The 12,972-nt window shown below is 40.5% G+C and overlaps 1 protein-coding gene across 1 annotated transcript in view; it reads right to left on the bottom strand.

The window, feature by feature from the left end:
* Positions 1-2,378: 2,378 nt before the first annotated feature.
* The window catches only part of GNA14 (G protein subunit alpha 14), a gene marked incomplete at both ends in the record, with an annotated part of 88,065 nt that continues 77,471 nt past the window's right edge, over positions 2,379-12,972 (bottom strand). The window contains 5 exons of the mRNA XM_084278312.1: positions 2,379-2,569; positions 3,518-3,671; positions 5,016-5,145; positions 6,708-6,836; positions 9,031-9,185. Coding sequence (XP_084134438.1) covers positions 2,379-2,569; positions 3,518-3,671; positions 5,016-5,145; positions 6,708-6,836; positions 9,031-9,185 — 759 coding nt within the window. The remainder of the gene's footprint in view (positions 2,570-3,517; positions 3,672-5,015; positions 5,146-6,707; positions 6,837-9,030; positions 9,186-12,972) is intronic.

Below are 12,972 nucleotides of genomic sequence, written 5' to 3' on the forward strand. Positions count from 1 at the left end.
GCGAAACTGAATTTTATTTGACTGGAATGTGATTATTATTTGTTTTCTTTATATTCTGCTTTTATTAACAGGTAATATACCATTACCAGAATTTTGTACGTAGGAATTGACAAATTAAGTCAAATCCTGTCTCGGGGAACACAAGGTTGAGCTTCTAAGCAGCCCTCTCAGCAAAAGCAGAGTACAGACTTCTTTAGTCTTTACCTTTGGTTTATTATAAGGACAAGTTTTTCATAACTGGATTTACATGTAGAAGTTCCCTTTAATGTATTTTTCTCCTGTTGTCAAACCAAGAAAACCCCCACATAGATGATACTGCCATATAAACAGTTTCTTATGAAATATCCCCCCCTTTTTTTTTTTCTTTTAATAAATTCCTGTACATATGCAGTTAGCTATTCATTATCTTTAGCACTTCACAAAATACTCTCACATTTCAAACAAATCAGCAAGTTCTTTTGTTCCTTCCAAGTTATTTTTTTAGTGATCTATCTGGAAATGACAAATACCACACGCTGGTCAATCAAAGATGCATTATGGTAGTTAGATTCAGGAATATGCTGCAAGTATTAAGTTTTGAAATAAACCCCCCATGTTTCCTAATTATCCTACTGAGATAAACAGATCGCCAACCTAAATAGCAGTGCTAAGACTCGAGGCTTTTATTGCAAATATCTCTGTACCTATATGAAGTGTAGATGGGTACCTTGGTATCGATCAGTGCCAGTCACTAGTACGGGCACAACGTACAGGGGCCAATGTCCTTAACCTCACAGGAAAACAGCGTAGGGACTGGCTTCTACAGCTTGTTCCAACACTAAACAAAGGACAAATGAATCAAGTGTTACAGGCTGTTTTCTCGTTAGCATCCAAATCCAGCTCTGAACATACTTTACTTTTTCTGCACTGCTGGACAAAAGGGAACAGCGCTGCTTAATATGTGAACCGGTAAACATGTTTTATGGGCAGTGAAAGGTCAGGGTGTGCTTTTCACGGGGCAGAGCTGAGGGAGGTATGAACCTGCCTGAGTAATACACAGAAGTACTACTTAAGCTGAAAAATCAAGATAACTTGAATTTTTTTCTGTGCTGCATAGAAATCGCTGATATGTAAATTATACGGATAGTAAAAACTATCACTATATTTCTTGGAAAAAAGGAATTTTCATGTACTTAAATACAGGTAAATCTCAGTGCATCTTCTGGGCTAAATTACTGCTAATAACAGACTGTTCTACTAAAATGCTCTTCTTGCCGGTGTTGCTGCATTAGCTGATCAAGTGCTACCGACAACCGAGAATTTTGCATGGGTAAAAAAGGTTTTCAAGATTGCCCTAATGTCCTTATTATTTCCTCTGAGAGTTTTTGACCAGGAGGAGATCTGACCGAGCTATTAGTGGTGCTTGCGTCTTTAGTGGAGAGGTCTGTAGGGTCAGAGAGTAGAGGAGATGGGAAAATGGCTGGAAGCCTTCTAGGGGAGAGGCTTTACGGCTCTCTAACCCATGCAAACCTACCTGTGGAGATCAACAGAGCAGGAAAATGCAAAGTGCAAAAAACAAGTTATGTTAGGGGCTCAGAGGAATTTAAGGCCTAGTTTGTCACTGGCAGCTGTGGATGACCTCTGAGGTCCCAAGGCAGCAAATGCTGAGAACATTTGATAAATACCTTGCGGTTTGAGAAACACTTTTTCCCTTCAGGAAAAAAAAAGTAAATTCCATGGACTGTCCACAAGATCTTAATTTGTGGGGGTTTTTTTGTTTGTTTGTTTGTTTTTTGTTTTTTGATTTTTATTGTAAGGCACTCAAAGAAAAAAGACAGTGATGCTCAACGGTTGCCAGTAATTAATCTTTTGTAATAATTCCTAGAACATCAATGGGGTTGGCCTACCAAAGCTACTCAGGTGGTTCTAAAAAGTTTAATAGGTTTGCCCTAGTCTTTCAACTACTTTGCTCAGAATAAGAAGAATTTTACAATATCTAGTACCCTAAAACACTAAATTGTCATTTTTAAGGAATGGCTGAAATTTTGTAAGCTGTGATCATAAATGCTAAATAAAAGGGAAAAAAAGAAAAAAAAGTTAAGAGGATACCACCCAGACAGCAATGTAGTTACATACATTCCACTAATACTTCATTCTCACAGCTGTCAACTCACAGAAAAAACTAAAACAGTAATCATGAACGCTATATTTTAAATGTATAGCCTAGAAAGTAAACTTAAAATCTCATTCTTTACATTTCTCTTAATCCATACTTATTCAGCAAATATAAATCCTCCTCCTGTTTCTGTAAATGGTATTTTGAAAGACGCCCTTTTTCTTTAAAAAAAAAATCAACACAGGCTTTGTTTGTAGTTACAGCCATGGGGTTTTTTTTCTCTTTAAACCAGGTTGAACTCCCTCAGGTTTAATTGCAGGATTGTGTCCTTGACAGCAGCGAAGACAAAACGAATATTTTCCGTGTCTGTGGCACAAGTGAAGTGGGAATAGATGACTTTCTCCTTGTCGGGGTTCTGATCCTGATACAGCTTCAAAATGAAGTCTCTGGCAGCTTTGACATCTTGTTTAGGCCCTGGTCAAAAGCACAATCAGCGGTTTTGAACAGTTAAAAGCTATGGGTCAAGGAAGAAACATAGCGACAGTACCTTAGCAGGCTAACTTAATATTTCAATATGAGATCACCATACAGGACAATTCCCTTGTTGTCATTTTCCCTCTCATGGAGCTGTTACAATGCTACTTAGCAAAACGTGTGGAATATGCTTTTTACGACAATAAACCTTAAAGGTCAAAGTAATTTTTTATAAAAGCACACACAACTGAAATTACCCAGCATATATTAGTAGCTTGCTACATTGTACTATGCCAAGGACCAGGAGACAAGTTAAGTTTTCTAAAACTCAGGGAGCAAAAATGATTCACTTTGGCCTAGAAAGGGATGGTGTGTTTTCTCTGCAGCTATTAAATCATAATTCTTTTCATTATTAACTATAGGAGTCAATGTGATACGGGTCTTGCAGAATATAATACCGTGTAAGTAATGGAATAAATCTTTGTATATTTTCATCATTCTTTCAGTTGACTTTATCAGTAGCATTCCAGCTGCTTTGTTGCTTTGGACTTTTGTATGGCTGGCAAGTTGTAGTAATGAACACAAAACCAGACTATGGGGTTTTTTTACTATATAAAGAGTGGATTGCTAGCTGTATTCTCCAAGTTCCCCCATATATTGCCTTCTGAGGTTAAAGGCAAAAAAGGTGCTGCCTGTCATAGGTAGCAATCATGTCACTGTAATGGCAGCAGAATGGCTGCAACAAATCCACAATATGCTAGTTAAAAAATAAAAAAGTCCCAGTAAAACCAAGTAACTTAAATTAGTATTTTAAAGGATAGGCTGGAAAAGCATAGGTACCAAATATATCACGACATTTCACATTTCCTGTTCAATTTAATGAAGAAAACCTAACTGGTTTAAATATGACTTCAAGCTTTGTGAATATAGTCCGGGATAAATGCTTACCTGTGTATTCTGGAAAGTAACTAATCAGGTGGGAATACATTATTTTCTCTTCTAGAAGATCTTTTTTGTTTAAAAACAAGATGACAGAAGAATTCAGAAACCAGGGGTATGTAATGATAGTTTTAAATAAGGCCTTGCTTTCTTCCATTCGATTCTGCAACAAAAATTAACACGAAGTTACACTCTCCAGACACAAGTGTATACAAATCACATCAGCCAGAGATTAAGGGGTTTTTTGAAAGCCTTTTAAGAAATATGGCTTTTATTAAGCACAACTCTAATGTATTGGTTGATCATTATTCTGCATGTTCCGTATCCTTTTACTCACTTGGTTTTGGATCACTGCTATGAATGGCATGGTGGCATGTGAAAACAAGGTAAGCCTTAATAATAGAAATTATTTGAATTCTTCTATGAGTCAGTGAGCAGCCATGGACTGCTGCTCTGTGAAGGCCTCAGACCCAGTGTGAGAACTGGGGCAGGGTCAAGCGACTCAATATCTGATGTTAACATACATTAACAGAGCTAAAGGACAAGACCCATTTGCTCTCATCTATACTAGGAATAAAGCATGTCCATTTCAAGAGAGATCTGAGGAACACCACATTCAGAGACTGCTGTTTTGAGTTCCTGGGGACAAACTTGTGATATCACTCTATTTGTTCTTTTTTTTCCTAATGCCCAAAGCAAGCATAATAAAAAGTTTAAGATGATAAAAGGAAAATATATTTTAAAAAAATTGCAATTATGTAAGCTTTTCATGCACCAAAAATGACGGGAAACTTAGAAAACTCTATCTCAAGTACAATGGGTGTTGTGACCCTTGAGCAAGTGAATAAGGGTATGCTTTTCACAGTTCAAACAGATCTTGATAATGAAATCTGTAAGGGCTTTGAGACTTTAAGGTTTAAATGGCATTAAGCATGTTTGAAGAATATTTGAAGGAATCCTCATAACGCAGGATGTAAAGCAAACACCACTGAAAGGCATGCAGTCCCACTAATATGCTAACCACATACTGGTTTTGCATCCTTCTCTACATGGCTACTGCTGCTGAGGGCACTCTAAAACAGAGGGGAGAACTACGTCTTACATTTTCTGACCTTGAGAAGGAGGCAAAATTTAAATTATCTTAATTTTCCTTAATTAATGCACAGGTTAATTCTGAAACATCAGACTTAAAAAATAAAACCAGAAGACCTAATTACACATAACTTGAGGTAGTTTGACTTCCTAGTTTGACTGCTCATACTCAAATTCTCAAACATTTGACATGTCTTAAGTGACCTGAAAGGCCTTAAAAAACATGTTTTGCCTCTGAAGGTAGAGTTCACTTTTACAGGCAGGATGCTAATTTAATACACCTCTGTGACTGCTTGATCAGCTGCTTAATGTAATTCTAGTACATGCGAAAGTTTTTATGAAGACATGTGAATGCTGTCTTGAGCCCCATGCATCTTTTCCACTAACTTCTTTAGATATAACTCCCACTCCTTACCTCATTGTCACATTCTGCCAAGACTTGATCGTATTCACTTAATGCAACTAAGAAAATGATGGAAGTAACACTTTCAAAACAATGGATCCACTTCCTTCTTTCTGACCTTTGGCCACCTACATCCACCATCCTGTTAAACAGAAAAGACAGTCCACATATTGATCATTTTCATAAATGAAACATGTCTTTGGTTTGTTCACACAGGGGGGAATGGCCAGCCCCTTTTCAGTGGTCTGTGGGGACAGGACAAGGGGCAATGGCTGCAAGTTGGAGCACAGGAAGTTCCGCACCAACATGTGGAAGAACTTTACACAGTGAGGGTGACAGAGCCCTGGGACAGGCTGCCCAGGGAGGTGGTGGAGTCTCCTTCTCTGGAGATATTCAAGACCTGCCCGGATGCCTATCTGGGTGATATGTCTTAAGGAACGTGCTTTGGCAGGGGGGTTGGACCCGATGTTCTCTGGAGGTCCCTTCCAACCCCTACAGTTCTGTGATTCTGTGATCATCTGCCTGGTTGTGTCCCCTCCCAACCTCTTGCGCACACCCCTAACCTGTTCACTGGGGTTGGGGGGTGGAGGGGATTTGCAGGGGCAGAGAAACCAAGAAGGTCTTGTTGCTGTGCAAACACTTTTCAGCAACACCTAAAACACCAGTATGTTACCAGTGCTGTTTTGGTTGCAAATATAGAACACAGGACCGTATCAGTTGCTATTAAGAAAATTAACTGTATCCTTGCCAGGCCCAGTACAAGTGTACAAGCCTCATGAGGCACAATGCAAAACACAATGCTGGGTTTTGGTTGGTTGGGATTTGTTTAGTTTGTTTATTTTTGTTTATTTGCTTGTTTGATTTGTTGGGTTTTCTCTGTCATAGTAGAAGTTTTAGCAAAGGCAGATGTGAACATACTCATTTTTAGGTTTTGCAGACAGTTAAGTCAGTCAGTCCCTTACATTTTATCCATGTGCAAACAGTCCCTAGAACATTCCATGTTCAAGGAAAAAACCCAACAAAATGGCAGTTAGTCTGGTTTGATTGTGTGTTAGTGAAATGGATTCTGGTTCTGTGTGGTAACTGCAGGCAAGTGTGTGCTCATGATGAAATGGGTGGTTTGGTGGAAGAACATGTATGTATAAACATGCTTGCTGAATTAAACAATTTTGAAATTTAAAAATATGTTTTTCCTTACCAAATCAGTAATTCCTGTTGCACTAGCTTGTTCAGAAGCAGATAATTTAAAGGGGCTTCTCAGACTTTCCTTCTCTTAGTGTCTCCAACTCCTTTCCCTAATTCTATCTAACTGAAAGATGTGAAGTCACTTGAGGGCTTTAGAGTTACCTATCAGGGGTCCTCTCCCCCAGTCACACTCAGGGGGCAGAAACTGTTAGCTCTAAGTGGAATTTAACTACATTCCGATATGAGCACATGTGTCACCACAAATACCTTGTCTCTGCATCCCCTCCCACCCAAGGCTTTTATTTAAGAGTTCAGAATACACAGTAACTGGGCTGCTTGAACTGAAAACTTTTGTCATGAAATGTGAATTTTCAAAAGGAATGTTTTGAAATGCTGCTTCAGCTCCTGTATTAACTTTGGAGAATAAACAGGCTGGAAACACATACATTGAACACAAAAGCTCTTGTCCAGCAACTACTTTCATAGCTGTATACTGTATCACTTTACAGGCAGTCTTACCTAAATATAATATTTTCTAAATCAAAAGGATACTCAATAATTCCTGTAGTTGGCACTCGGACTCTAAGAATATCTTGCTGAGTTGGCACAAATGAGGGCATAGCAATACGATCAAGGTCAGTAAGATAACTGTAAAGTCAAAGATACAACAGAGACAAGATTAATGCAGTATCATGAATTAATCACCCAGAATAAAAGCCAAAGTGCAAACGAGCAATCAGAGAAGCATTCCCACAAAAGCAGCTGAACAGGAATTCAGCTGTGCATGTCCTTAGTGTGATTGTTGCTGGCACAAAACAACATAATCCTTTGCTTTAAGTGAGACCTGCATTAACATTTCAGACAGAATGATACCAGTGAAGAGGTGATGCATGAATATTCAGTCAGCCCACACCCAAGATGATTAATTCTATTTGAATACTTTTTCCTATTACCCACAAATAAACATCAGAGTTAAGATTTGAACACAAATGTAAGTCCTAGCCACAGTGTTTACCAACAGTCCTTTATCCTGTCATTTCATCTGTGATGCTAATGTTGCACAAACATGTAAAGGGTTTCTGGAAAGAGTTCAGAAAACTAATTAATGGAAAGCGCTGCAAGCACGAATGCTTCAACCTTATATATATTTAATATAAAAGATGATGCACTTAGTTTCTCGTCTGCTCATGTTCCCCAACTTCACCCCCTGTACTGATGTTGGCTGAGAGAGAGTTTCTACACAGCAGCTATCATAAGGTGTAGCTTCACCAGGCTCTTGTGCTTTTCATGGCTGGGATTAAAGTCTGGTATGATATTCTTGTGCCTCAATAAACGAGCAGCGTGTGAGCAAGACACAGACTGATGCCTAGCATGCCTCTCTCCAATCTATCTTCCCACCACTAGAAGGCAACATTAGATCACTCAAAATCACAAAGAAGCACGCAAAAAAAAAGTATTCGGTGCCTTCCAACTCGTACAACATGACTGCAGCTAGAAATTCCCTTTATTTTTGCACTAATCCCCCCCTTTTCCTTCGATGGAAAAAGGAGGGTGTCACTGAATTCTTCCCATGCTGCCCAAACATCACTCACATCTGGGCTCCAAAATAAAAAATGCTCACACTTAATGTAGGAATATTTAAGAACAAGGCAAACAAACATCTGTCAGGCATGCTAATGCTTAACATACAGGAGCAGATTGCCTGTATGTATCCATCCCAAGTTAAACTTCACCTAATCTAAATGTTCCCTGCTGAAATTTAACACTGTTGCTTCTCAAACCCTGTTGCATCTCAACTTTGGCAAAATAGAGATGTATATTTTCTGTTTTCATGTAATTTTTTTTTTTCAGAATTATTTCAAAATTGGAAGAAAAACCTATCTCCTCTCCTATTTGCATCCTAAACCTTTCATGTAACTGAACTGTCTGACTTGCCTGCTTGTTGTCAATATATTTTTTACAGCTGTTTTCATGATGTCCCCCAAGGGATATTTAGTTATGTACCAGCTGTGTTGACCTCAGAACTGGGAGGGATGATGGTTCCAGTGTGTTCAGCAAGCCTAAAATTATGTTGTTTCATCACTCTAGATTAAAATTTCTTGTCTACCACAGGACAACAGAGACATAGGTACAACTAATAAAACCAGAGTGAACCTGTTTATTCATTGTAAGCCAGCAGTGTGCCCAGGTGGCCACTAAGGTCAACAGCACCCTTGACCTCTATCAGAAACTGCCTGGCCAGCAGCACTAGGGCAGTGATTGTGGCCCTGTACTTGGCACTGGTGAAGCTACACCTTTAGTGTTGTGTTCAGTTTTGGGCCCCTCTCTACAAGGACATTGAAGTGATGGAGCATGTCCAAAGAAGGACAACCAAGCTGGAGAAGGGTCAAGAGAACAGATCTTATGAGGGGGAACTGGGGCAGCTTAGCCTGGAGAAGGAGAGGCTGAGGGGAGACCTTATTGCTCTCTACATCTACCTGAAAGGATGCTGTAGCCAGGTGTGTGTTGGTCTCTTCTCCCAAGGAACAAGTAATAGGACAACAGGAAACAGCCTTAAAATGCACCAGGGGAAGCTTAGGTTGGATATTAGGAAAAAAATTTTGACCAAAAGGGTTGTCAAGCACTGGAAAAGACTGGCCAGGGAAGTGGCAGAGTCACTGTCCCTGGAGGTATTTAAAGGATGTGTACATGTGGTGCTTAGAGACATGGAGTTTTTTGTGAATTTAAGAGTGCTAAGTTAAGGGTTGGACTGAATTATCTTAAGGGTCTTTTCCAACCTTAATGATTCCATAATCAACTTCATTAAGCCTGGCTTGTCCTTTTAATTATGCAGTGTACTTACTACTTAGCAGAGTCAGAGAGCTGGTACTCCCTCCGTCTGTCATAACACTCTTGAATTCCTGGGTCTTCCCAGAGCTTCTTGATTGCTTCTACTTGTTTTCTTTCCAGCATTGTCACTTTATCCACTTCTACTTCTTTGATCATCTGAGCACTCTCCTAATCAATTAAATAATTACACTATTGTGAGAAAGAATTGCCACTGGTATGCAGTACACACCGTTCCTTTTCTTTATTATACTTTTCCCATCAATGAGACTAAGCATCAGAAAGGAACCTTGGAGAATATAAGCAGTTTTAATCCTTGAATGCATTTCATTTTTCAAGCCAGCTGACCACCACTGCATGCTTTTAAAGGACAGAAGGAGCTCTAAACCTACTATTTTTTAAACTCAATAAATTTTAATTCAGATTTATAACAGTGGTAATGTTTTTAGAATTTGTCGTGGTTTCACTCCGGCTGAGAGCCGAGATCCACGCAGCTGCCTGCTCCTTAAAGGAAAAGAGCAGGTTAAAGGGAAGGGGGGGGGGGGGAAGTGAGAAGTAAGGGAAGGGAAAAGGAAGAGGAAGGGGCAAATAACCCCAAAACCATGAAATTAAGAGGCCCGTGGGTTGGGATAAGGATAGTTTACTAAGATAACAGAAAGATGCAATGTAACAATACTAACAGGACTTCAAAGCAAAAATCTATGAAGCTGTTGATACACAATGCAGTTTCTCACCAAACCACACAGCTCAGGCCGTGCCACCCAGAGCCGTCCCAGAACCCGACCGTCCCCCAAGAACCGCGCGTCCCGGAGCCGCCCCAGGCCTTCCTTCCATCAGCCCCCGACATCCTGGGCAGGACGTAACTGGCGTGGAATACTCTCTTTGGTCAGTTGGGTCACCTGTCCTGGCTTCGCCCCTCCTTTCTCATGAAGAGCTGAGAAAGTCCTTGACTGTCTGACAGCAATTAACAACATCAGGGTGTTATCAGCACTACTCCCATTTGTACTCCCAAACACAGCATTCCATCCGCTGTTACAAATGAAGTTAACTCCATCCTGACCAAAACCAGGACAGAATTCCGGATAGTTGCTTTTAATACTTTTAGATACTTTTTTGTTTGCTTATTGGTTTGGTTTGTTGCAGGGCAAACCAGAGGCTGACCTAGCATAAAGAGTCATTAAGCAGGTATCAAATTTCTTCAAGCCTTCTTCTGTTTAATGTCTGTCTCAGAGAGTTAGAGACAAGGTACTAAATATGGAAATTAATAATTTTTCTTTGGTCTCTGCTATTAAGTGTAAGGACATTGCAAATATAAATGTAATTTTTACTTCTAAATGATACAAAAGAACCTATAATTCAACATTGGGTGTTTGTTCTGGTTTCAGCTGAGGTGAGTTCTGGATTGTGGTGAATGGCGTTAAATCTAACTGGTGACCAGTCACAAGTGGTGTTCCCCAGGGACCAGTACTGGGGCTCATCCTCTTTAATATCTTTATTGATGATTTGGAGGAGGGAATTGAGTGCACGTTTGCAGATGACATCATCAAGTGTGTGGGGGGTGTAAGGAAAGTGTCCATCTGCTGGAGGGTAGGAAGGCTCTCCAGAAGGACCTGGACAGGTCGGTTCCATGGGCAGAGGCCAATGGGATGAAGTTCAACATGGCGAAGTGTCGAGCCCTGCACTCAACCCTAGGCAACGCCACATGCTTGGGGCAGGGTGGCTGGAAAGCTGCAGAGGAAAAGGATCTGGGGGTGTTGGTTGACACTCGCCTGAACAGGAGCCAGCAGTGTGCCCAGGTGGCCAAGAAGGTAGTCAGCAGGACCATGGAGGTGACCATCCCCCTGTACACAGCTCTGGTGAGGCCACACCTTGAATACTGTGTTCAGTTTTGGGCTACTCACTACAAGAAAGACGTCGAGGCCCTGGAGCGTGTCCAGAGAAAGGCGATGAAGTTGGTGAAGGGTCTGGAACACAAGTCTTATGAGGAACAGCTGAGGGAACTGGGACTGTTTACCCCAGAAAAGAGGAGGCTCAGGGGAGACCTTATTGCTTTCCACCACTACCTGAAAGGAGACTGTGGAGAGCTGGGGATCAGCCTCTTCTTGCAGATAAGTCACAATAGGTCAAGAGGGAATGGTTGCAAGTTATGCCAGGGGAGGTTCAGATCATAAATTAAGAGAAATGTCTTCTCAGAAAGGGTGCTTAGACATTAGAATGGGTTGCCCAGCGAGGTGGTGGAGTCACTGGTCCTCCGGGTGTTCAAGGAAAGGTTGGATGAGAACATGGTTTAGTTAGTAACATAGGAGGTAGGGGAATGGTTGGACTAAATGATCTTGGACGTTTTTTCCAACTGCAATGATTCTGTGATTCTGATAGTCAGTGTGAGTTAATTTTCATCACAGTAGCTAGTACGGGGCCACGTTTTAGATTTGTGCTGAAAACAGTGTTGAAAACGTAGAGATGGTTTTGCTTCTCACCCCACCCCACCAGCGGAATGGGTGCACAAGGAATTGGGAGGGGACACAGCCAGTACAGCTGTTCCCAAATGACCAAAGGAATATTCTCATGTTCAGAATATAAGTATTTGGGGGGAGAGGTAGGATGGGAAGCAGTGGTGTTCAGAGTGATAGCATTTGTCTTCCCATCACTATTATGTGTGATGGAGCCCTGCTGTCCTGGAGATGGCTGAACACCTGCCTGCCCATGGAGAGTGGTGAATTAATTCCTTGTCTTGCTTTGCTTGCACGCATGGCTTTTCCTTTGCCTATTAAACTGTCTCTACCCAGCAGTTTCCTCACTTTCAGTCTTCGTTTCTCTTCGCCATTCCACTGGGGGGAGACTGAGCAAGGGCTATGTGGGGCTCAATTGCTGTCTGGCTCTAAAATCAGATTGTGCACTTGACTTGCCTGAGGGACAGGATGCCATCCAGAGGAACCTGGACAAGCTTGAGAAGTGAGCCCGGCCAAACCTCATGTTCAACCAAGGCCAAGTGCAAGTTCCTTCACAGGGGTCGAGGCAACTTCCATACAGAGTGGGGGATGGAGGACTTGAGAGGAGTCCTGCAGAGGGGGACTTTAGGGTACTGGTGGATGAAAAATTAGATGAGCTGACAAGATACAATTGCAGTCTGGAAAGCTGAGCTACATCAAAAAAAACAGGACATTTGTAGTTTTGGGGAGTTTTTATGGTCAACTGCAAAATTAGGTAACTTAGAGCCTAATGCCTCAAAAGCAATTTCTCTTTGGTCAGTTCAAATTGACTTTTTAAATATTGTATGTGTACAAAATATTGTGAATATACTTCTCTTCTGAGTGTTTATATTAAAGACTTACAATGCAGTCATAATGCCTGGGCAAATTCTCCATAACTGGAATTATCTTTGATTTTACAGGTATTTTACTGCACAAAACCAAATGACAAGTCTCCTTGTCATTATTGAAACTATTTTTAAAGATAGTAGCTAAAAGCTTTTAACATGACCGTTGTTACAAGTACTGCTACACTGCAAATTGTTAATAAAAATAAAATACTTGAAAATGCATCATGGTATAAACATTCCTGTTAGTATTTCTTGTAGTTGTTTTAGAGATATAATGTAATCCATATTGGCTTTTTACCTTAATTTTACACAGCACAATTATGTTAGCAAGCCAGGTAATACTGTCTATTGAATATGTTTTTCTGTTCTGTAATTATTACATTAAATGTTCGTGCTGATCTAGGCACAGTATATGAGGCAACAGATAATTGACCCTGTGTCCTGGCAGTAAGTTTTCTCTGTATTTTCAATTTTATCTGGTGTCTACATCTGCAGACTTCAGCTCCCTTATGTGGTCAAGTGCCATGTAACTTCTGTAAAAATCCTTTTAGTGAAAATAATTCAGATGACTTTTTCATTTCAACAAATAGTGTTCAATACTGACAGCCAGCCTTAGGCTTATAATTCAAAGAAAAAAAC

Source organism: Gallinula chloropus (genome assembly GCF_964237585.1).
Source record: "Gallinula chloropus genome assembly, chromosome: Z".
NCBI classification, from domain to species: Eukaryota; Metazoa; Chordata; class Aves; order Gruiformes; family Rallidae; genus Gallinula; species Gallinula chloropus.